At 52.6% G+C, this 24,159-nt stretch overlaps 5 protein-coding genes across 5 annotated transcripts; 1 reads left to right on the top strand and 4 right to left on the bottom strand.

Annotated features, from left to right (window-relative positions):
* Nucleotides 1–177: 177 nt before the first annotated feature.
* On the bottom strand, nucleotides 178–6,366 carry ACET3X_000664 (uncharacterized protein; the record flags this gene model as incomplete). Its single annotated transcript, XM_069447984.1, has 3 exons — nucleotides 178–3,875; nucleotides 4,383–4,497; nucleotides 4,546–6,366. 3 exons carry the CDS (start codon nucleotides 6,364–6,366, stop codon nucleotides 178–180), a joined length of 5,634 nt encoding a protein of 1,877 aa, XP_069310906.1.
* Nucleotides 6,367–6,557: 191 nt separating this feature from the next.
* ACET3X_000663 (uncharacterized protein) lies at nucleotides 6,558–8,854 on the top strand. Its single transcript, XM_069447983.1, has 2 exons — nucleotides 6,558–6,751; nucleotides 6,808–8,854. The coding sequence occupies exons 1-2, from the start codon at nucleotides 6,708–6,710 to the stop codon at nucleotides 8,729–8,731; spliced, it is 1,968 nt and encodes a 655-aa protein (XP_069310905.1). The 5' UTR covers nucleotides 6,558–6,707; the 3' UTR covers nucleotides 8,732–8,854.
* A 27-nt stretch (nucleotides 8,855–8,881) lies between these two features.
* On the bottom strand, nucleotides 8,882–12,715 carry ACET3X_000662 (uncharacterized protein). The gene is made up of 2 exons (XM_069447982.1): nucleotides 11,051–12,715; nucleotides 8,882–10,928 (listed from the first exon to the last, which is right to left on the bottom strand). The coding sequence occupies exons 1-2, from the start codon at nucleotides 12,307–12,309 to the stop codon at nucleotides 9,566–9,568; spliced, it is 2,622 nt and encodes an 873-aa protein (XP_069310904.1). The 5' UTR covers nucleotides 12,310–12,715; the 3' UTR covers nucleotides 8,882–9,565.
* A 4,534-nt stretch (nucleotides 12,716–17,249) lies between these two features.
* ACET3X_000661 (uncharacterized protein) lies at nucleotides 17,250–17,908 on the bottom strand (the record flags this gene model as incomplete). Its single annotated transcript, XM_069447981.1, has 4 exons — nucleotides 17,250–17,426; nucleotides 17,474–17,499; nucleotides 17,820–17,854; nucleotides 17,904–17,908. 4 exons carry the CDS (start codon nucleotides 17,906–17,908, stop codon nucleotides 17,250–17,252), a joined length of 243 nt encoding a protein of 80 aa, XP_069310903.1.
* A 3,870-nt stretch (nucleotides 17,909–21,778) lies between these two features.
* Nucleotides 21,779–23,937, bottom strand: ACET3X_000660 (uncharacterized protein; the record flags this gene model as incomplete). The annotated part of the gene is made up of 7 exons (XM_069447980.1): nucleotides 21,779–21,898; nucleotides 21,961–22,187; nucleotides 22,290–22,480; nucleotides 22,539–22,874; nucleotides 22,920–23,678; nucleotides 23,726–23,820; nucleotides 23,872–23,937. 7 exons carry the CDS (start codon nucleotides 23,935–23,937, stop codon nucleotides 21,779–21,781), a joined length of 1,794 nt encoding a protein of 597 aa, XP_069310902.1.
* Nucleotides 23,938–24,159: the final 222 nt, after the last annotated feature.

Here is a 24,159-nt window from a genome sequence, read left to right as displayed (position 1 = left end):
CTTATTGGACCATGTATAGATGATGGTTGGATGATGATGAGAAGTCGGACTGCGTGTTGAAAAGCACGTGGAGCATTAGACCATAGACCTCGATACTGCACATCGCTTGTCATGACATGGAAATTTAGTTTATACCCCTTGCTACATGTTCTCCTTGTTTCGATCCCCACAGTCGGGCTATGCGCCCATTGCTCTCCCTCTGTCCATAACCCCCGCTTTGATCCTCTCCACGATCTCTCTACCCAACCACCCCAGTTGTCCATTCTGCCGACTCGCCGCGTCCGCCCATTCAAACACACCCTTCAACTCCCTCAGTTCTTCCACCTTCCAGCTCTTCGCTAATCTGCCCAGGACCAACCTCGACTCCACAACCGTAGCTCCAGGATCCAGCCAACTCTTGCTATACTGATCGAGCGGCAATATGAGCCCCGCGTCGCTGGCAGAGATGAATTGCGATAGTGCAGGGAGTGTGAAGACCCAGTGGAAGAGGAGATTTGCAGTCTTGGACGACTGGGCATCGTTGAGCGCGACGAGGGTAGCGCTGAAAGGCGTAGCGTAAGTATCGTGAGCGGAGCGACGCCGAACGTTTAGCGTTTGATTGCGCATAAACGACTTGAGATGGAGTGGGTTGTGCACAAAGTCTAGAATCGTAGGCCAGTATGTCTGATCAGCCGTTTCGAGACGGCTGATCAGGTGGATCTCGGGAAGAAGACAGGGCGCTACTAGTGTCTTTGTCGCTGTTTGTTGGTTACCTTCCTGGGTATTCTTGAAAACAACGGTGATAGGCATGGATATTGCACGTCCGGTATCTACATCTCGCACAACCAGACACCTCGGCTCAGCGGCGAGCACCCAAAAGTGACGGAATGCTTGTAGATGCGCCCTCGAGTCTTGCACATCAGAGGGAAATAAAGGGTAGAAAGCGCATATCAGACTCGCAATAGCCTTGTTGCTTCGGCTGAAGGTTTGTGTACCGCCTGCAATGAACAGAGTACCGAACGCCATGTGAGCAGCAAGGTGAGAGCCATACGGGATGTCGGGTCCGATACGTCCATGGAGACCGCGCAAGCGACGGAAGACGTCGAGATCGCCTGTTCCTGCCATGACGGTAGCGGCGGCTAGTGCGATGAGATCTTGACAGTTGCGTACTGTGTTCTTGGATAGCTTGGAATCGTAGCGTACGGCAGCAAGTTTATTGATACGTATCAGTTGGTCCAGGTATTTGATCAGGAAGTCTCGGACTTGGGTGTCCCCTGTACCAGCATGCTTGAGACTTACAGCCCACAACAGACCTGCCAGGATGTTGTAAAAAGGCATCTGCTCGCTGCGAAGTCGTGTAATGCCTTTGAGATCCCAGGCTTCGCGGTAATCGTACGGCATGTTTTTGATGATCCAAGAATCCGAGGCTTCAATGTCGTCCCACATAATGAGATGCTTGGCGAGGGTGCGAAGGAGAAATATGTCTGGGCGAACATAGTCGAACTGGGGAAGCGTGTCCGGGATATCAATCTTGCGCGCCACGGTTTGGTCGTGAGTCTTCATGAAGATGAGAGCAACCGCGATAACCGCTCCGGCTGTAGCTTGGTCTAGAATATGAACAACATTGACGGGCTTAGGTGCTACAGCAACGGCCATGAGACGCTCAACAATGCGCATATCGTGCAGGCCTCGAAGGTCTTTACCTTTGCCCAGATTGATGAAACCAAGCGCAAAACCCGCAGCCAACCTGTAGGCTTCGTCTCGCAGGCTATCTGGTGGCTCTGATGGATCTGGGATCTCGACATACTCGATTTCAGAGAGCATAACCTCGCTCATACGACGATGCTGGGTATTGTAGTAGAGTAGACCAATACCCATCAGACCTGTGGTCTGTGTGTAAGGAGAGAGGTTCAACTCGGCTGCACCTTGTGGCAACATCCTTGTGACATGCACTGATAGTAATCTTGTCACGAGTGTATCCATGGTACCCATGAACGAAGCAGCCAAACCTAGCAGCAAGCCTACCGAAGTCATGGTGTGCTTTGGAGTAAGGTATTTGAACGACAGCCATTTCGCGATTGTCCTCAAATGGCCATTCAGACCTAGTCCAAGTAAAAGCCCCGCGTGCTTGTTTGTCAGCTCCGCGGGTTTGTTGTACATAATCCACGAGGTATCGATGCCCTGGGCATCGCGCGAGATGCTCAGACCAGCTGCAGCACCGGCATTGAAGAAAGCCCAGAAGTACTTCTCCTCGGAGTAATTCTGTCGTTCGGCTGTGACGACATTACCCATTGGCTTCATGAGACATGACGTGGAGAAGCCGTATAGGGGGTATTTCTCTGTCAATAAAGGCTTCTTGCTGCTGAACTTGATCATTGAGCTACCCAACGGTAAGGAGAACGTGCGGACCATGACCCATTGCATAAGCGCTTTTTGGCCCTCGAGCATTGCCGCATCGTCTTGTCTGCTGTCAGCTTTGTACTCCGCAACAGTCTGTCGCAAAGGCTCCAACAGTGTGTACGCTTCCATGAACCGTCGGTCCTCGCGGAAAATAAGCCGTGTGATATAGTGCCTTTCAACTTCAGATGTAGACTGAATTGCTTCCATGCGATCAGCGCCTTGACATATAGTATGAACATCTCTCGTTGTACTAGTTGCATGAAGCGCTCCACCTGGTGCGTTCAGGTGTGCATCGTGAGCGAGTTCTGCGATTGGAGCAAGGCCAATATCCAAGTCTTCACGTTGTATAAGCCTGAGTAATGAGCTCGACCATGTGGTAGGTGGATTCGCTTGACATCTTGTAATCGCTTCCATGAGTGGTGCTTTCGCGGCTTCTGGCAGTGTCGCTAGCATATCAGGACTGATGTCACAAGCCTTGATCAGCTCTACTATCTTCTTAGGGTTCGAAGTAGGGTCAATATCTCGGAAGAACCTGTGTAATGCCACAGTTCTGGGCGTGACACCTGCCATGATTTCGTCAATATTGATGGACGAGTGCGGAGATGCTTTGGATTTCCGTATGAGCATCGCTAGTGTAGGGAACGGAGCATAATGTTGAGATCCTGTGACAGTGCCGAGCCACTCCAATATTGAAGGGGGTGCATCCCATGGCTGCGCATGCAATCGTACTTTGCTGGTCAATATGGTTTCGTCATACGCCCAGTCTTGACCTGAGCCACCATCAAGGTCGAAAAAGCCACCTTGTCTCCAATCCCAACCTTCCCAACGTAACCAATGGCCGATCTGTGCTAATACAGGTGCGAGGTTTCCCGGTTCTTTATCGACGAACCCTTGGCACAATGTATCCAACTTGCGTTCTTCGCGGAAAAGATGCAGTGACACCACAATCTCAGACAAAGACGAGATGCGAAGATCTTGCTTTTCCGAAGGGGAATGCCGCCTCCAGTGGTCATTAGTAGCTTTGCCAACTGGCGACTGGACGAATTGACGAGCAAGCTCAAGGCAGGTGGGTACCATGTTATCTTTAACGCTGATCTGCTGTGCGATTGTTGGTAGTTGGTGTTGCATTGAGTCACGCTTCGCTAGTGGGCTCATTGTGGCCGATTTGGGACTCGAGTGCAAAGCCCAGGCCCAGGGAGATGACTCCCAGCTCTTTGGATGTGTTGTCGAAATCTGACGACTACACATGAGTCGCCATGCTGAGTCTTCGTCGTCAATGAGCTCATCAGGTTTTGCTTGGCTTGCAGGGCGCCCTGAGCTCCTTCGCTGGGTCGACTTTGCACGAGTGTTGATCTTTCCTTTCTTTTCATCGATGAATGGTACCACGAGAGTGAACAAGGTCGCAACAAAGGCCGTCCAATCTGCAGTGATGTGCTCATCTACCTCATCAGATAAAGCCTTGCGAATGTTCCACCATATTTCCAAGAGGAAATCGCCTGCGTAATTTGGCAGTATTGTCGATAGTACTTTGAAAAGTTCAGCCACGTAGTCGTTCGATGGCGATAGACGCAACACCATCCGGTGACGACGCAGCTCACCATCGGATAGATCTAGTTTACCAGTTGCACCTGATGGATATAGATTACGCAACGGCTGGCTCAATGGTATCGTTCGTCTTGAGCCCGCAGTCACTCTACTCTGATCATATCGTATGATGGCATACGGATCAAATAATTTCACAGGGCCCAGGCTAAACCTCACTGGTAAGTGGCTGCCCCATCCCGCGGTCAACGATATACAAGAGTCTTGAGGACTCCTTGATGTGAGTTGGACTATGCGTTCGACCTGACCGTCACGGATTTTCACAAGATCCAACGTATCTTCTAGCTGCCGCGAGCCAACAAACTTCGGAACACATGCATAACGTGGAGCTGCACTTGCCGACCCGGACTGGGTCGCTGATGCTGACGGCGAGAGTCGCTTCCGTGTAACCGCTAGCTCACATTCCAGAGGCAGTTGCAACGACGGATGGGATATGTACAAGTACAATTTCCTCTCGTGGAGTGTTGCTGAATTGAAAGGCGCGTTCAACGTAAGTACCTTTAGTTCATGCCAATTCTGTTCAGATGTTAATGACGAAGTCTCACTGCCAAAATGTAAACTCACTGGAGTATTTGAAGGATTTCCCAAGGCAAAGAGGCCACTCTTCAGGTGCTCTGTAACGGGAATCTCCGCGATAACACTGATTACCAGCTCTTTAAGGAGTCCGTCCCCAGGTCGTGGTCCGTCTTTGGCGTCAGGCGGCGCAAACAGGTCGTCAAGCTCATCATAGTCCTCTATAGTGTCGAAGGTATCCTCGTCCATGGCATCATCCAGAGTATCGTCTATCGACACAGCACCCAAGCTCATTCGCGACGTAACGCTACCAGGGGTAGAAGCTCGATTGCGAGATTGCGAGAAGCCACCGAAACTTGTGCGATCGTGACCTAGTGAGTGGCGGCTTCGCTGGCTTGCACTAAAGCTTGCGTTAAAGCTGCCACCGATACTGGTACGAGATGTTGCAAGGTCTTGAAAGGCGCTTTTGTCGAAGCTTGTGGAGAGCTCAGCTCGTGAAAGCAATGAGCTCACTCGTCTAGACTCTTTTGGCTGACGAGTGATGTCAGAGTCAGGGTTGAGCTGCGAAGCAAGAGCATCGTCGACTGCCTGGTCGGAGAGCCGCTCCTTGGTCGTAATCTTGAATGATGGAAGTTGGGCCTTGCTGCGTGGAGCTCCGCCAAAGCTTTCTCTCAATCGGTCGGCTCCTCGGATTGCCGGCGTGGTTGCTCCTGTTCCTGGCGCAGTGCCGCCATATGAGCTACGACGTCGAGACTTGCTCACTGGAAGGGAAACGTGTTGCTTGCGAGAAGTTGATATTGATTTTGGCTCTAGGTAAGCCGCAGACCAGATGGTAAATACATTCGTTTCATGATTTGCAGTGACTACTAGCAGAAGGGGCTTATCATTTCCACTGCGATCGAACAGGAGCTCATTCCGTGGTGAGACGTAAATGATCTCCTCAGCTTTGTCGATGGCCTCCAGTTTCCGATGACTGGAGCTGTGACTGGTCAACAGGCTGCTGCGGTCACCGCCCGAGACGACATTGACCACCAATCCCAACTCGGACAGCGGGTCTGTAAAGGAATACAACCTGGGTATCGACTCTGGGTTTGGGGGAGGGACCAATTCATCTAAGAACGTGGTCGCACCAGACAGGCGAGACTTTCCGTGCCGCGATGCGCCAATCGAAGAACCATGCCGGCGGTGGGGCTTGGAGAAGCTCTGGGAGACTGAGAAGTGCTGTGAGAGAAAGGACTGGTTCGTTGTGAGGAAGGAATTCGGTGGAGCTGATGGCAACAGTGGACTCGTGGGCACAGGGTGGAGGGGAGCCAGCTTCCTTTGGACAACAAGACCGCGTGCTGCAGGAAAGGCCTTGTCCACTTCGAAGGGGAGGTTTACAATGTGCGTGGTGCCCGAGAGAAAGAAGACATGTGCTTGCGACTTCAAGAAGACGACGAGAGCACGCGACAGAAGCTCTGCTGTGGGCGATGTGTTGTTGGCGGGCGCGGTGGCATGTGCCGCAGGCTGTGTGCCTTGGGTGAGGAACGTCTTTGAAGGGTCGGCGGCAGTGTACTCTGTCGAGCTGTGCGAGGCCTCGTTTGCGCCCTGTGAGGGCTCGTCTACGGGGAACCATGTCAAGAGCGCCTGCTTGACCTTCTCCTTCTCCACCTCGAAGTTGAAGACCTTGCGTATGACGCCGCCTCGGGACCAGACGACGTGATATTCAGTCGTGACAAGCTCGTCGGTAGGGCCTTGGGCGTCGTCGTCGTCGTCGGCGTACGTGTCCCAGACATAGTCGCGGTCGGTGCTATCCTCGGCCAGGATGCACTCTTGGACCAGATACTGCAGGGCGGAGGGTTTGTGGACCCCGATTGAGCGAAGGGAGGCCATGCCGGGGCTCGTCGCGCAACATGAGGGAGGTCTGGAGAGTTGTGTGGGCGTTGGGGCGATGTGGGCGGTTTGTTTGCGCGGGGCGCGCAGTCCGACGTGACGCGCTGTGGTCGAGCGCGACTTCCCCCAGAGAAATGTTGACAGACGCCGCAGCGCCTCGGAGCTTCCTTCACCCTCACACCTCCAGTCGCACACCATCTGCCACCCCCGGACGACCCAGACAATCATCCAAGAACATTCAGACCGTCTCGACGTCTTTGCGCCCACAGCGCAAGCAGCCTCGTTCGCGCCTTCCGTGTTACCCAGGCGGTCGCTGAGCCCACCACCATCACGCTGCAAGCATGGAGCCAATCGTGACGGCAAAGGGAAAACTCACCCAGTTGAGGTGCGCCTTGATCCCACTCGCACTGCCTACGCGGCTGCTGACGTCGCATCTTGTAGGTACGAGCTTCCGCATCGCGTACATACCTCTGCGGTATACCCCGTCAAAGCCCCCAATGGCTCGACGATCCTACTATACGGCCACGAGACGGGCGTTGGCATCCTCTGGAGAGGCGGACGGCCGTTGAAGAAGTCCCCGTCCCCGTCTCCTCCCCAGCAGCCAGCCAAGCCACCAAAGGTCAACGGAACCAGCAGCGACACCATTATGATCATCGACTCGGACGATGAGCCTACCACAGCTGTCTCAGAGCCGCCGCCCAAGGCTGAATTTGAGCATGAAGACGAGGAGCTCGATCCAGACCAGCCCTATGCCTCAATCGTCCAACAGCTTTCTCTATCTCTCAGCACCCAAGTGCTACACATCGCCGTGCCTCAAATCCCGACCGCCTCTACGCTCCGGTCCGCAGACACAATACCTCGCATATTCAGCACCAACATCATCTTCACTGTCGCATGCGCCGACTCTACAGTGCGCGTCATCACACTGCCTCTGAGCCCTCCTCCACACGTCGCAAAAGACAAGCCATACACCGCAAAGTCACAGTTTGGCGAAGACATTGTCAAGCTTCACGGCCATCAGAGCATCCCGAGGGGTGTAGCTATGACTTGGACTGCAAGGGGAGAACCAGACTGTGTAGACGAGGGAGAAGACGGCATGGACGTGGATGAAGAGGAAGAAGACACGGCGACTGCTGAGCACAAACAGCAGCCGCGTGCCGGTCAAGGCTTCGACTTGCTCGTAGCTTCTCACTCCGCAGAGCTGGGAGGCCTGGTCAACCTCTTCCGCCTTGAGTTGTCTGAGACGTCGCCAAAGGTCTCGCATCCGGTTGTGCCTTACAAAACGCTGACTCTCAACAAGCCTGCCGCTCGCATCGCGTTCAACGCTGCCCAGTATCCAAACCGCCGCCATTCCCAACTGCTCATCGCAGACTCCACAGGAACTGCACGCATCTACGATCCTTTTGCGCTACCCGCTCGTAGTCGACATACAAATGGCCGTCGTAATGAGTCTGGCGCTTTTGTGGGAACATTTAGGTCGTCTTTCGAGGGCGTCAAGAACATTGCACTGACCCCTGCTGTTCTTGCGTCGCGCAAAGCCATCATCGATGCGGCTTGGGCCTCCAACGGCCGTCACATCATTGCCTTACTCGCAGATGGTGAATGGGGCGTCTGGGATGTTGATCGGTCTGGTCCAAGTCCCCCAGCAGATCCATCGGCTTTCTCGCTCCGAGGATATGTTGGTACAGCGGAGAAAGAAGCAAGTTCTGGCGGCCTATCGAGTCCGAAGCGTGGAAACCGCAACTCGTTGGCTCCAATGACGCCGAATACGCGTAAGCGGAAACAGGAAACACTCTTCCAGGGCAGCGCATCAAGCTTGACAGCAGCAACTAGAGGTGGTGTTTCCGTTGCGAGTGTCATGTCGACTAATGGAACATCAGAAGACTCGGTCCTCATTTGGTATGGATCAGAAATCTACAGGATCGCCGATCTCATCAAGTTCTGGAGTCGCACTGCTTCTGCCAGCACTGGTGCTTCATTACCAGGTCCTGGACTTCAAGTTCAGGATGTTGCACTTTGTGGGGAAGCCATCACCTCCGTCTCACAGTTCGACACGACTCCTCAAGCAGCACGTATGGCTGTCGCTAGGGATACTCTTATATCAGCGGAGCACCGTCTCATCATCACCGCGAGTACTAGCCAGCCTCTTGGGCGCGATCTGGGCGCCATATTTGCACGCGATCAAGTCGAAGACGACGCATCCAACAGAACAGACCAGGCCCTTCTGACCCATGGCGAGCTTGATCTCGGTGGCATGGACAGGATGCTCGAGAGCATGGAGGGCAACGGAACTAGTGGAGCCGTCTCCAAGAGCTTGACCATGGGCGGCCCTCGCAAGGTCCTATTCGCTTCTTCCGCGGCTTGATTGCAGATGAAGAAGCGACATGCTGGCGACAAGATCGATATACCCTTTGGAAAAAACACGTTCTGGTAAGGAATTCTGAAAAGTCAGCACTTGTACACGATATCCCTGAATCATCATCTTCACATGAACGGCCGCTAAAGACGCGGAAAGTAGTTCTCAGTGCCGTCACACGTTTCCCGTTCGTCTCCCTCTGTTTCCTTTCCTTGTCCCTGTCCGATCTCTTTTTCGTCATGTTCTCCTCTTCTACCCAGAGGTCAATGAACACTACAAACATTCGCGGCCTAAGGTGGAGCTCAGCGACCAGACCCATTCCTGCTGCTCAGTATAGCCTAGCGATACATCAAACACTGCCTACCTACAGTCGCCGACGAGACCCTTTACCCCTAGTAGCCCTTGTGCGAACGGTTCCCGTAATGTAAAGGTCTCTGTCTGGAAAGCTGAGGGCGGCGCGTGCATATTTCCCCTTGTATGACTCTAAGCTGTTCGTTACCTAGCCGGTCCTAGGACGTCAGGTGAGGATGGTATACGTTTGCGGCAAGGAGACGCGCTGGTGCACGACGTGCGTGTCCCTTGTGGACGCGATACGGTATCCGTGCCTGCGTGACATGGGGGATATGCGACATTCAAGATACGTGCATAGTGAGGCATTCTTGGTTGAGCGCTTTGCTGGATTTTCTTCATTCGCACGCGATGCCAACAATGTTCAAGAAGATCAAATATTGCCGTAATCACCCCTTCCTTCTATGAATCCATCAAACGCCAATGCTAAACTCTCAACAATCTGATAACCAATTTGCATGACGGCACACCTTTAGATGTCCCGATGTAAGCGCGTTAAACGTCCCCCACCACTCTTCCAACAAATCCTTCGAGACCCGCCAGACCCTTTGCTCCTCTCTCATTACCGCCATAAAGCCCAGGCCCACCACTAGGCATGACCAACACCTTGGCACCCACCTCCACAAATTCGCGCGAGGCGATGAACTGAAACGTAACTATGACGGCAGGTGGCACAGTTGCCGTCTTGGGCTCCTCTACTTCGTCGTCAAAGCCAAATCCAAAAGTGTCATCCTCGTCTGCATCATTGCGGGCCTCGTTCATCGAATGACCAAATTCCGTCTGTTCAGTAGTGACAGATAAGACCTTGGATGAAGCTCTGACGCTGGCGACGTAGACCACAACTGCACTCCCGACGCTAAGCTGTTTGACATACTCTGCCTGCTTCTCCTCAAAACGCACTGTGATGATCTTATGCGCCTTGGGCTCACGAGTCACTAGTACCATGCCTTTGCGTACCCTATTAATAGACGGATTGACAACTGGCGTACTAACAGGTACAACGCCCATGGTACCAACCTGCCCAGCATGCAACCTCCGTACGGGTAGACGCAGGTTGCGCAAGGATGTAATGCGTACGCGTTGCCACTCACTGTGTCGGTCGCGCAGTGAAGCGTTTTTTGATTTCGAATTGAGTGCGCCAGGAAACGATCTCGACTGCGGCATGGCAGGTTTGCGACTTGGTCGTGCACTACCGCTGTCGCTGTCGTCCGAGCTTACGTCAACAGGGTATGGTCCTAGCAGCAGCTCATCACCGACGGCCAAATATCCGTAACGGAGGTAACCTCCGATGATTACGGACTTATCGGCAGACCCATCCGAGCGGACGCCATAGACGTCTTCAATATAGAAGAGCGGGGATATAGATGTAGTTGTTGACGAGGTTACTTGCGTGGGCATCGGCAATCTCCGAAGAAACGCATGCAGTTTTTGTATTCCAGTTCCCTTTACTGCGCTAGTTAGTATCACCGGCACTGCTGCGAGTGGCGAGTCTACAAGCAAGTTTAGAGCCTTCTCGGTTTCCCCAAGATCGGCTGCCTCGACGGTATGTAGATCGGCTTCCAAGACAGATGTCGACGGGTCCGTGATGAGCAGAGGCCTCCGCTCATGTTCTTTTAACGCCGAGAACAATTTTTGCAAGGTGCTTTTCAATCCATTCTTGGTAGCTAGATCGTACTTGGTGATGACAATCACAAGTGGCAACTGCAGGGCAAGGCAGAGCTGTAGATGTGCGTGCGAAAGGTCCAAGTCCGCTGCTGCTGGCCCAAGCAGCTCTTCAGACGAAGGCGAGGCTCCAAGCTTACCCGAAGACTCGTCGATATTGTCAGCTGGAACACACAGAAGTGTCCAATGTGGTTGCCTGGCGGACAGATTAGCATACCCCAGCATACGTCTTTAGTGAAGCGGCAGCCAAGAGCGAAACACTCTCAAATTGAAGAGGTACAAGGAGATGAAGAGACGCGATATGCGATGACCACTTACCAGCCGACAATTCCACGGACCGTCGTACGCCTGAACCGCGGGTGTCCAGCTGAGTCAGAAAGAAACACCAGCCGGCCATTCTCCGCTGACTCCACCGCTGCATGAATGTCAATCCACGAATCAATATCTCCTGAGCCGTAGCTGGTCACTTGTGAATGATCTCCTTCGTCGCGATATCCTATCAACTCTTGAGTGACAGAACTGGTCATGCCTGATGCAATCTCGTGTCTGTGTTTCAGCAAACTTAAACGGCTCTTTCCTCGGCCATTGTCCAACGTAGCTGTAGATAGAGTGCCAAGCAGAGTAGATTTACCTGACATGGTGGCCCCAGTCACTGATACGCGCATCTGCTCGGTGACGCTTTGAGGCTCCTTGGTCAGTGCCATGTCGCTGGCACCGGCGCCGAGCGCATCATTGCTTGCATCTTGCTGAGTCTTTCTCAAATTGTTGACCAAGTGCTGTTCTGGGCGCACTAGTGCTTCGGCGACTAGTAATTGCGATCTTACCAATCTTTGATGCGGTGTGCCAGGATCCTCGATCCACTCGCAATCGCCGACAGGAACCCTGCGCATAACTTCAACACCACAGCCTAGGCTTGCAGCCATAGCGCGCAAGTTATTCAAGCTCTCTTCCATCTCATCTTCTGCTAGCCCGACGATGGTTCCGTCGTCCGCGACTCCGATTTCGTAAAGCGCACCACTGCTCTCCTCCAGACCAGGTAGAAGCCGTTGTGGCATCTCAGGGAAATGGGGAATGACAGGTGCCATAGAGGAGGACATGTGGTTTGGACATGATTGCTGCAGACGCCACAGCAGCTGAGTGGTCAACTGCTCGAGACGATGTTGTTTCGAATGTGTCGAGGCCAACGGAGGAGGGGCATTTGAAAGCAGGCCTGACTCTGATGCGCTACGACCCACTACGGGGAGGGATATGTCAGGTCGACGCGTTGGCCCAGATATATGCAGTCCAGTGCTCGCGCGAGTGAAAGACCGCCGCCGCCTGAGCAGCAAGTGCAGCTTGTATTCAGTCGGACCATCCTGAGGCTCTGCCTCTAGCCTCGTGATAGCTGTATAGTCTATAGCGGCAGTGGGCTTTGTTGTGCTGAATCCCACTTCGCCCCCGGCACTAGCTAGCGGCGAAAGAAGTCGTCGGGAATTCGTGGATGGTATGGGCGGTTGCGCGGCGTCGCTGGCGGGTGTGGCCTCCCATGGCGATGAGACCCGCGGAGGGTCAGGATCGAAGGTGAATATAGAAGCCATATCGCGTATGATGGGTGGGTGCTTTTGTGATTGTAGGTATTCCTTATCGAACAAGGTGGTGGGCAGAGTGGCGGACTTGTCACGTTGCGCGTTGTCGCGCTGAATTAGTGCATAAGCGTGATAATGATCGTGAGTTGGTGTGTAAGAGGTGCATCCGGAATAATTGCGATAATAGTGGAAGCATGTTGACGGGTGTAGAGCACAAACGTGGAGTGGAACTTCGTTAAGGAGTGACTAGAAACAACTCGTGGGCGAGTTGCGCAAAGGTGCCACGCGGGCGTTTACAGAGTAGAGAGAGACATTGGGACGAACAAGTCAATGATGGCGACGTTGTTGATGACGGTGAAGGTGCAATGGCATAAGATGGTAGACGGTTGTCGGGAGCATCAACGTCGACATGTTCCAAGGTTAGTCATTGGTCCTAGCTTGCCCACAGGCACTGCCTGCTGCGGGGAGTCACCGTCCTGCGGGGCGGGCCACCATCCATCGCTCTCAGCCTCACGTGGACCATGGCAAAGCTTAACGCCCTTTGGCCGCCCTTTTAGCCTGGGCTCGCTCAGATCATGTCACTGTGGATGTTGCCTTGATTCACGATTAGTGTCCTCTTGGGTCGTTACGATTGCTAGGTGAATGCTGATGAGTTTGTTAGTGAAATATGTCAAACACATAGTATGCCTGGGTAGCATTAAAAGCGAAGTGATCTCTTGCTGTGCTGCCCATGTTCTACCGCACTGAAGACGTGGCGCAGTAGATGTGGGATGGGACAGGAAATGTGGCACAGAGCATACTTGTAACATCTTACCACTGAAACGTGTCGCTGCTGCGTATCTCGTCATTCAAACATCATACCTACCCGTGCGACTCTACCGAATGCTAGATACTACGTCTGACATTCAACATACGCTGTAGTCTTGTAAGAAGATCGGGCATGACAATCGTCATCGTGATTGAACTGAGCGCGTCCTTTAGGCATCCATAGCCTGATAGCTACACTGCGGGAGAGCCGTAGAAAATCGCCCAACATTGAGGAGGGCTGCCTAACGACACCTCTAGTAGTGACCAATACGTGCGCCAAATCTTAGCTTTGGAAGGGCGTTACATGACTGTGTACGCCAGTGTATCTAGGTAGCTGTTCAGACGGCCAGATGCTCTCTCCGACTTGTGTCGGTGAGCACATACGAAGCATCGATAGTAACTACATCGCAACAGCATCCGAATATTAATTCCGACGCGGCGTGGACCCTCAACGGCGGTTGAGGCTGAGAGACTACGACAAGCATACCCTGTGTGTATGCGGAATCATGTTATGCCCGTCTTACGGGCTCAGAGCCAACCACTATACAATGGCTTGACCTTCCCTGCAGTGGCTATTGGCCGCCATATGCCGATTAATCTATGTCCACGCGTATGCCGCTGTCTCGTTTAGAGCGTCATCCAGTCTGGGAGACGGCGTTGCCTTTAACCGGCTTTCTCGAAGGTGACTGGTGACACTGCAGACGTATCCCACAGTAGCGGGCGGGCGTCAGCGACACGCGAGCGCTACGCGGGCTTCCACGGCCCTGGAGCCCCTTGTGCAACCTTGGCCATGCAGCCTTGCGTATACGGAACCACATGCTTTGAAAACCCGGTTGTTGTTGTCCCCGCAACAGCTCACGACGAAGCCAGCTGTTGGAGTATCGTCATGTGTGGTATTCTCGAAACCTTTCTTCTTGCATGAGCTGTGTCCCATCACAGTCGACCGATGACATATCACTGATAATGGGCAGCCACCCTAGTATCTATCAACTGCGGCGCAGTGCTCTAGACAAGCGGGCCCATCTCGGACTTGGAGACGATGCCGGCTTTTTTTGCGAGTCTCGATCACGTTGCTGAAGCACTCGGAGCATGCGTAGTCTCCACGGAAGATCTTTGTATGCACACATTACCACAATTTCGTCAAGATCGCATGATACGTACTTAGCGAGATGTCCATCATTTCTTGGCTTCGTTGTGCTGGACTGTTTCTCGATTCATGTAGGCGATCTAGAAGGTGGGTTTGCTGTGGTGTGGGGCGGGTTTACGGTCGCCTGAGGAAAACATACGACTCAAGTGTCTTGAGATAGGCAAAGTGGGCAAGGGGGGTTGCGCCCGTTTGCTGTGCCGCCGGCAATGTTATCCTAGGTCGGCAAACACTCCGGCCATGAAAGTCCTAAAGGCGGTTTTGCATCATTGAAAGTCCGTATGCAAATTGGTGAGCGGACCGATAACTCGATCGTGCCCACCCTGGGTACCACTGATGGTGGAGTGAAGTGGTACACGCCGCGGCCTTATTTCGAGTTCATTCCGGTTCCTGAGTCCCGGATCCGCCACTGCATTACTTCGGCAGCTACTCGCTTGTGGGAAGCTGAGATCGGAGCCGAACGCAATGCTCTTCACATGCTGCCGAACGTCAATCGAGAAATCTGAGCTGCCCATGTCCCATCCTTGCTCAAGTCGACTGAGGGATCAAGTGACTGTCATCCTTCCCGCGCAGCCGCGCCCCGCCGGATCATCCTTGCGGTTCTGTCAGCGTGGTCCACTGGTCAGCAAAGGACCAGTCAGGTCCGTACTTTGCTGTGGGGGCGAAACAGGTTGGAGCATCAAAGACCCTTTCGCGTCATCACTGTCCGGTCCTTCAAATGGACCGAAACCCCGTTGCTTAGGCACAATCTTTGGCGCAAAGCGGTCAGGAGCCAATTAACTTAGGGGCAATTCCAGCCCTTTGGTTCCGAGTATACGCTAAACCTGCCAGGTTTACACAGGACAAGATTAGGCGACTGCGATATGACCATGCGAACCGGATTCTGGCTACATGTCCGTCCTAGAGTCAGATGCGTATCGCAATATGCGTGTCAGTGCGGGTCTTGCGGCGCAGGACCAGGGGCTGAACATGAATAATGTTGTTTATACCCCTGTTCTTGATCAGTAATACCCAGGTGTGGCAGCGTTAGACGCGTTTCCAAGCTGCAGTGACGGTCTTGGCAACATGCAGGCCGAAGCTTCAATCACGTACTTTGATGCAAGCCGACTAGAGCTGCCTACCGCAACCAGCAAGCCACCGAACGTGTGTTTGATTGCATGTTGCATATCAAGGCCGGAAATATCCACGTCACCGGAGCAGCCCACATGTGCAATGCACTGTAGTTCTGCATCTCGGTGTCGAAAGTCACGTCAACATGCGGCTGTCGGTTTCCGAGACGAGGCACCACATACATGGCATGGCGCTTTATTGTTCCGCTGCCCGGTGATGTCAAGCCGCAAGAGGGCAACGAATCAACACTGAAGCCGTAGCCGCCGCTACGCCGGTGACATGGTTCACCTGAATACAGCAGCCCGGACCACGGTTGTCGACCTTGAACCGGACAATCTGCCAGGCAATGCTGCGCGTTAGTGGCGCCTCTCGGTATCTTCGGTTCGTGGTTGGTCTTTCTCCACAGCGGTGGGTGCTCTTTACAAGGCTTACCCGTCCCAAGTCGTGGCGACAACGGCCCGCTAGTTTGATCGTTACTCGAATTCGCAAAGAGCCGTGCGAGGTTGTCAGCAGCCTTGCTCGCCTGTCAATGGCTAATGCAATGTGAAACCGGCTCATAGTTGTTGGTGCGTATGTATGGCGCAAAGGATATGGCAAATCGCAACCTGCCCGGTACGAGACTTGTCACGAATGTGAGGCCTGCAGCGAGACCAGTTGTTGTAAGTCATGATTAAGATTGCAGTGCTGGAAAATATCGAAACTGCCTTCCAATCTGATGTTTCTCACTGAATCGTGGAGGTTGGTCGGTAAACATTCCCCCTTTGGCTTAAGCCATGAATTTTCGCATTGAGATTCCGCGCGGCAGTGCCGAACCATGCCGTGTGGGACAACATCGGCCGTGATTCTCTATTTGTTCATGGGCCCTGGTATGGAATAAGGTACTGACCGATGATTTTGTGTGAACCATGTAGCCGGATACATCGCAGGGAAGAGCTACCAGGGCACCCCTAAGCAGCAGGAACTCCATGTTCCTGCTTTGCGTGCTCCTCCAAATCCTCCCGCAATCCCTCGACGGGCTGACGCCCAGCGCCCTCGTTCGCAATCCAGTATTGCTTGTATCACAGATCACTGCGGAGAGAGAGTCATATGGATCGTTGAATATACAAGTGTATTTTGACAACTGACGACTTCAGATTGATGGGAAATGGGATATCGAGACTACTTGTTGCAGTAGCTTTCCCTATTTCTGAGAAAGACGAGCCTGGAATCTATGTATGCATGTGTATCGTGATGATGTAAAAGCGCTTGGTTATAATCAAAATGCTGAAACGAACTTGCTGTGGCGCGATGCTTTAGTGAACGGCCGTGACGCATGCACCATACCCCAAAGTCTTGATGTAGACTGAACAGTGCAAAAGCACAAGATGAATAACGACTTGCAAGCAGAGCTTTTACGCAGTCCATGTTCGCACTGTAGCGACCCGATCGAAGACTCTGGGTCTTTAAGTGATCCCCGTTGGTATAGTCGCGCACCAGCGCGCTTCTTCTTCGGTGCATCCATATCGTACGCTATGGGTCAGGGCTCGGTGCCGGGGACCATGCCGTGCCGTTTTGCACTCGGTGTATTTGCTCAGACGGAGCGGTTCTCTGCTTCTACCCCTCGCGAAACGGATAGATTTAGATTGATCAAGCGGTGAGATGCAACTTCATCTATCCGCTTGCTTCTGATGCTCTTCTTGGCTTGCATTTATCATGCGCCACGTGTCCGTTCCTTGCAGTAGTACGTGTGAATTCAGCTCCACATCTAGGGCAGGAACTTTTCGACGCATTCCCTGATTTCTCCCGTTGATGTCGTAGAAGGTTACTAAACGTAGAGAACTGCCGTCCATTGCATCCGTGCTCCCAACACTGTGGCTTTGGTCGAGAGTTCACAACACGTGGCATGACTGAATTACCTTGCGTGCTTGGTGATGAAGACAATGCAGGTACTGGGCCACTGGGTGGCGGAACACTCTGTGAAGACTCGTACGAAGGATACACGGCAGGTGTCGTAGTCGTTGGTGGGTACATCGTTGGTAGAGGATGATACTCGTTGGAGCCGTAAGTAGTTGTTGGGTATGGTTGTGAACTAACTTTGATCAGCGACGACCTCCGCCAGGTTCCTAGTCAACTTACGACGAATAGGCGTTGCTGCCTAGTGACTGAGTCGGGACGCTATTGTGCGGCGCTGAGTACGTATAAGAATGTGCCGAAGGAGCCATTGGAGATGCATGTCCTCGCAAAAGATCAGTAGACTGTTGCTGCTGATACGGACTCCGTGGAAGTGATGGATGCTGAGGCTGGTATGGCGGCAGAATAGGGTGTTGATCAGGTCTTCTTTGCTGACTTTCATTGTGGACTGGACTTGAAGCATAAGATGAGCTGTACGGATTTGAATTTGAAGACCTTGGCTCCGCGTAAGATTGCAGCGGTGGATAGCCTGACGAGTAAGAGGTCTGCGAAGAGCCGTAATGGCCCATACCGTACTGCGAAGGTGGCATCATGAAGCCCAAGGTGCTGCTCGTGTCAGAAAACATTAGTAGACATAGTCGGTGGGGTAAAATACCTCATATCTTGCGATTGTAGAAACGATCTGCTCGGCTGCTCGAGGTGTGCCGACAGTTGTAGCTCGAGGTTGTTGCGGTCAGAGGTAGAAGATATTGGCGATGAGACAAGAGGGAGTGCTCGTCTGGGCTGGTTGTGTGAGATGTGCGCCGCCTGAAGGCCAGCACTTGACGCGAGTTCCGAGTTGGCGCTTTGGAGGGACTCGTGTTGCGAGAAATCCAATGCTTGCGCAAAAGAAGGATTGGGAGACCGGCTGTGGTCAGAGGTCGATGAATGGAAGGTGTTGTTAGGTGGGATGCCTTCGAGAATGTGTGAAGTATTCCAGGCTAGTGAAAGTGGGTGCGACCCGGGCGTCTGATAATCAATGGAATTGTGGCGGGGCTTTGGCAAGTTTGCGGCACGGTGGGAGCGAGCTCCTCTTATTTGTGGAATTTCTGGTGGCTGAACAGATAAGTTCTGGTCGGCACGGTCCCTAAGTCTTTGTGAGATGGTCGTCGTCTTCGGTTTATGTGGTTTCGAAGACCGATGGGTCATGTTCAACAACGGAAAGGCAACATCTGATGCGGAGAGTACCAGTGGGGTAGACGTACGTTTGTGTTCCTGAATACGGGCCGTCAGGTGGGATTATACCAGCCTTATGGCAAGTTGACTGCGAGGCAGAATCACGAATCTAACCTTGACGTTTGGTGGTGCCCATGTGGTCTGCGCCCTACATGGGGGATACTGGATGCACAGGAACAGAACATCTGAGCTTCATGACCCAACAGCAACAGAGCCGGCTTTGTGGCTGCGGACTCGAAGGATGCTGATCCTAGTCATGAACAATCCTAGCCCTCCGACCGTTGACTAGCCACAGGACGTGCACCCGCAATGGGTGCCTGGCAGGCCTGGGCCGGGGGTACCCACGCACCAGGAAGAATTGCGCGACTCCCTCTGGGTTTGAGAATAGCAGGCATGCCTCGTGCTCTGCCAGCAACTTCTTCGCCATAGCCCCACCACCACTACGGAAGTCTGTCCCCCCCCCCCCCACCAACCATCAAGTGATGCCATCGTCACATATAACGTTAACGTTGGCGGTGCCGCGAATGCTGGCCTTGATGGGCGCCCTATTCGCCAAGCAGAGGGTTGGTGGCGCTCATAATCCCGCGCCTGTGACGAAGTGCCAAACCGTGTTAAGTCTGGTGTTTGGAAATGGCCTGTCAGATCTCTCTGCGTTAGCCGCGGGTGGGCCGCGACAATACACGATAGACAGGATGTGTGCGGCTTCGGGTAAGATGCAGTCGAAAGAGGGGTGGCGTATGCCCAGCTTCATCTGAAAGATCACGGACACTGCCACGGGAGCATGCTGTTCATCAACCCAGACCCCGTGTCATGCCCTGCCAATACACAGCTCATTGTGTCGTTCTAAATTTGGCTCGCTGCAGTATCGCCCGAGCACGTGCTGGCCAATGCCTAAGCGGCCCGTTGTCTTTCGGAAGCGATGCCGTTAATGTGAACGACGAGAACTTGGCAGCACGCCTGCAGTGGTGTCACCCGTGGACTTCTAGAAAACGTCTCGAAGCTTCAGAGAAGGCTGGTGACACTGGAAACGCGTCTGTATGAAAGTACGGAGGAGGGTGACTGAGACCGAAACGAGACCTTGGAATGGGATGCCAGAGAGTCCACGTGTTTGAAATTTCGGAGGGGCATGCAAGTACTGCTTTTCACGGTAGACACTCTGGCCCCACTCCGAGAGAAGCTTGACCTTTGATGTGTTTGCGGAGACTGGAGTTCGGCTCCGTACGTAGAACTAAGGCCATCGTGACCCCCTGGTGCAATGATGAGCGCACAAGCTACGCGTGTGAAGTGTGTCATGGCGCTAGTAGTGCCAAGGCTTATGTGATTGGCCGGAGCTCTTCGCCAATTGCAACCCCACGCCTCCCCCTAAACAGCCATCTCATCAAAGCCACAAATCACTATCGCCGAAAGTAGCGGGTCCTGCCTGTTCTCGAATTCGAGACTGGTCAGTTTCGCGTGGATCCACTGCGCCGGAGTCGACTCACACCAATTCCACCCATGTACGTGAGCACGCAAAGGATGCCGGTCGGCAGCCATTATTCAACTTCATCATAGCTCTAATATTATGCAAGTCAGTCACCACCTGGCCGCTGACACCAGCGTCGCGGGCATGTATGTCAGTACACGAGATAACCTCCCGAGGGACTCTAGTCCACCTGGGCACTGTTATCTAAAGCCCCACGGTACCCGCAGGCATCTCCGTGGTTCCAAGGTTGGTTGCCCGTAAACGCATCGGCGGCGACCTAAATGTTCTGGTCTCCGAAAAATTGAGGCTCAGTCGTGAATGCCGCAAGTCTGCTTACACAGATAGACCCCAGCCGCCGCTGGCACGCCTGATAGACCAAATCAGGCCAAGCTTGAGATACACCCACGCCAGGCAGCATGAAGCGAAGTTCATGCGAAGCTAAAATGCCCAGCCTGGTATTGCCCTGGCAATTCGCAAAGACGAAAGTACCCACACTGTCAGTATCGTACTATCGGCAAATTTGTCACATGCCTTGTACGATATCTCCAATATCCTCTGGATCAGACTATGCCAACCTAAACACCATAGCGTTTATGGCCATGGCAGCTGTAGTAGCACTGTGGAGTTCTCCGCCGGACGGTGGATTCTACATGAGTTTGCTGCGTCAGATCGAAGAGGGGAATGACTGGTACAAGTGTATGCCTACAAACGGGAGGAACCGTCTCTGCTCTTAGCATAGCGCATGATATACTGGCTCAATGGAACGGCGCATAACAAAAATCAAGAGAAAAATCGAAAAAAACGGCTCAGCTTGTCAGTTTCACACCACTGACGATACTAACTGTGGTTGCATTTGCTCGGTAGCTCAGCTTCTGGATCGCTGTTCCACTTTTCTATGCGAGACCTCATCAGAGCCTCAGCATCAACTGTTACTGGACCTCTCTCTCACAAATGACTACGCCATATCACAGCCCTCTTAGGCGCTCCATACTGCTTACTGCTCAGGTGTGTTTCACTCCGGAGTATCGGAACTTCCCAACCGCCCCAGAGAGCCTCACAGCACCCAGTCAATAGAACGGTCCACCTCCGGTAAGTTTTGCGAACCAATGAACGCACCTAGACAAGAGCGATGGGAGTTTGCGACATGAGCATCAAGGGATTGTCAGGCCATCATGGGGACCTGCATGGGAAGGTTCAAGGGTAATGACACATCGGTTATGCCAGAGGCCAGTAATTACCGAGTATGTGTCGCAGAAGAATACCTGAGCAATATGTGCACGATGTGGGAAAACATCTGTGACGATCAACAACAAAAACGTCACAGATGTGACGGGGCAACTGGTTTCCGCCGGGAATACGCGTACAGTGCGTCTCTACTGACTCGCTATAACGTTCACTCTCCATCATCAATGACATGACCCACCCAAAACCTGTGAAATCGATCGCATTAGGGCCAGCATGACGCATGGGTTTGGCCATCCCCTCAATACCAAGCTCTGATCTCGCCGGATATCCGAGAATGTGTGTCCATCGCAACGCGAGATCTGCGTCAGACGATTCTCGATTCTAGTCCCCAAATCCTGAGTTCAGGATCGACGCAGAATACAATGTCTTCTCTTGAGTGCAATAATGAACGAGTAACGCCCAGGAAGTTCCTTTCATAGTCAGAGGAGCACTGCCATAGGCTAGATTCTCAGTTCAGGAAGCAGACACGACATTCATGGCAATATCTGCAACTACATATAGCAAGCACAAAACACTTGGCAAATGCCCGGTGTCTATAGACCCGTTTATCTGGAACTCGGCCTGTATTATTAAACGCAACACTACCTTCTCGTCCGTCTAGCGCCCAACTACGACTGCGCAGCAGGAAGAGCATCCAACGCCCTTTTGAATGTCTCGACTAGTTTCCCTGTGTCCTCCAACCCCACACTAAACCGAATTAAATCAGCTTCAACGCCCCATTTCGCACACTATGATAACACTGTTAGCAAAGCCGTCATATGAGCAACGAGAGAGCAGGCAGATCGCTTACCCAATCCAATTCTCCGTAGTGCGCTAGAATCACATAGGGCGAACTCAACGTGAAGTTTGTGCCTAGACTGGGTCCTTTTACAGTATCGAGGTTGTCAAAGAAGGCGATGGCGTCGGCTTTGGTGTAGAAGGTTGCGGACAGGAGACCACCATAGTCACCGTTGGGATTACGGCATTTCTCGTAGAAGGGGCGGGTTGGTGAGGTCTTTGGGTAGTTTACTTGTTTGACTGTCTAGTGTTAGGTGGATGCTTTGGTTTGACATGAGACGGAGGAAAACATATGAACGTAAGAGTATACGAAAGATACTGAGGTATGGAGGAAAAACATACCGCGAGGGTGTGCGCTCAGTACATCGCAGATGGCTTCGGCGTTGGTACCGATACGCTCAATTCTTGAGACAAAGTCTCGACTGTTGCGCTCAAGGAAGATGCTGTCTTCGGCCCAGTGGTTGTCTTCGTAATCTTCTTCCCATGTCCGCTTGAGAAGGGCATAGTTCTTTGCTTTTGGGTTGAGCACGAGGCTGCAAGTATTTTGTCAGCAAATATTCTCCGGAAAAGAGACGTACAAGAAGTACTTACCCTCCACCCATTACATTGCTGTCTCCACTAAAGACCTTGGTCAAACTACTGACAACGACATCGGCGTATTGCAAAACATTGACGTTTATAAAGTTGCCAATAGTCTCATCCACAACTACGCAGAAGTCGTACTGGTCGGCCAGTTTGCGTATCCGCTCTAGGTCGGGCGATCTCAGCAACGGATTTCCGGGAAATTCGGTGAACAGCGCGACAAATCTTTCTCCACCTTCTAGACGCTTTTCGAGGTCGTCCAACTCTTCTGCTGAGCCGAACCCGTAGAACTGCGAGCCGGGCCCAAACTTTTCGGTTATCTTCAGAGTATCGATATATGGGAAGCTGATTTTGTCAGTGTTGTGTGAAGGGAGGGTTTAAGAGACTTACCCGTAAACAATGGCTTTCTTGGAGCCCTTTGCTCTTAGTAGATTTCGGTGAGCATTGAAGATCGAGCTCATTCCTGTGGGATACAGATACACATCGTCTTCGGAGAATCCTGCGACCGGCCGCCTCCTTGCAGTATCATGATCCAAGGTCATTGCTTCTGTCAAGCTGACGTCCGCAGTCAACGAACCTGCGATGCGCCGTCGAATCGCTAACTTCGCATTCTTGGTTTTGGAGAGATTCAGATTTCGACCAAACCTTTCTTCCACAAACTGGGTGGGATCCTGCACCTCTCCGTTGCCGTTGGTGAAGTTGTCCGAGGCGTTGAGGTCGATCGATGTCTTTTTCTGATATCGCCTGGGACCCTTGCATACTCTTGCCGGCTGATTGAGTGTCGAAGCATCCACTAGAATACCTTCGTTGAAAAGCTGGGAGCAGTACTCGGCTCTGCGACTGGATACACCATCCCCAGAATGCTGCCAGAATGACTTTGCGATGCGGAAGCGTTCTTTTGGGAAGATGACAGCTAAGACTCTCGGAGATATGATCTGTAGCTCTTCCGAGCGTGCTTTCTCAGCTGCAGGTACGAAGTCAATAATCCGGACTTGCGACGTATCCAGATCTGGTGCTTGTTGCAAGATGAACTCTTGACATCTTGACGCGGTGGCAGTTGTGGGAAACAGCATTGCGCTCTCATCCTCTTTTCCATGCTTTGTGACAATGGCAGCCGCAAAGGCTTCTATGGTCTTGTGTATAAAGAATCTTTTGATAGTTAGCGCGCGCTCGCAGTGTGCTTCGCCACACAGTACCTAGGGTAGCCAGTCTTCATTTTGCTGATGACCCATTCTTCACCCTCTTCATATCCTACGTTTGCCCGCCATGTCGGTAGCGAAACACTGACAGCCTAGACTCGTCAGTACATGGTAAGGGGTCCAGCGGTGAAGTTTGTACGCACGTGCTCAGTTGCCGGTGGCAGACTCTCTCCCACTTCGACGTCATTCTCCGCGATCATTGGCGACATGTCGAAAACTCGAACGAAAAAGGAGTAGTAAAGCAGAAACTAAAGAGTGAGAGGGATACCAGTGACGGGGCAGGTGAATCAGATACAAAGACACAATGACTCCAATTGCACAAGGGATTATTCCAAAAGCCGATTAGCTCCGACTTCGGCACTTGCGACATGCTAAGTGGAAATTTAAGGTTATCGATAATGCAGCGTCACTTGTCTCCACGTCGCTCTGGC

Source organism: Alternaria dauci, chromosome 1, assembly GCF_042100115.1.
Source record: "Alternaria dauci strain A2016 chromosome 1, whole genome shotgun sequence".
Classification (NCBI taxonomy): domain Eukaryota; kingdom Fungi; phylum Ascomycota; class Dothideomycetes; order Pleosporales; family Pleosporaceae; genus Alternaria; species Alternaria dauci.
This window is presented reverse-complemented; position numbering and strand designations above follow the sequence as displayed.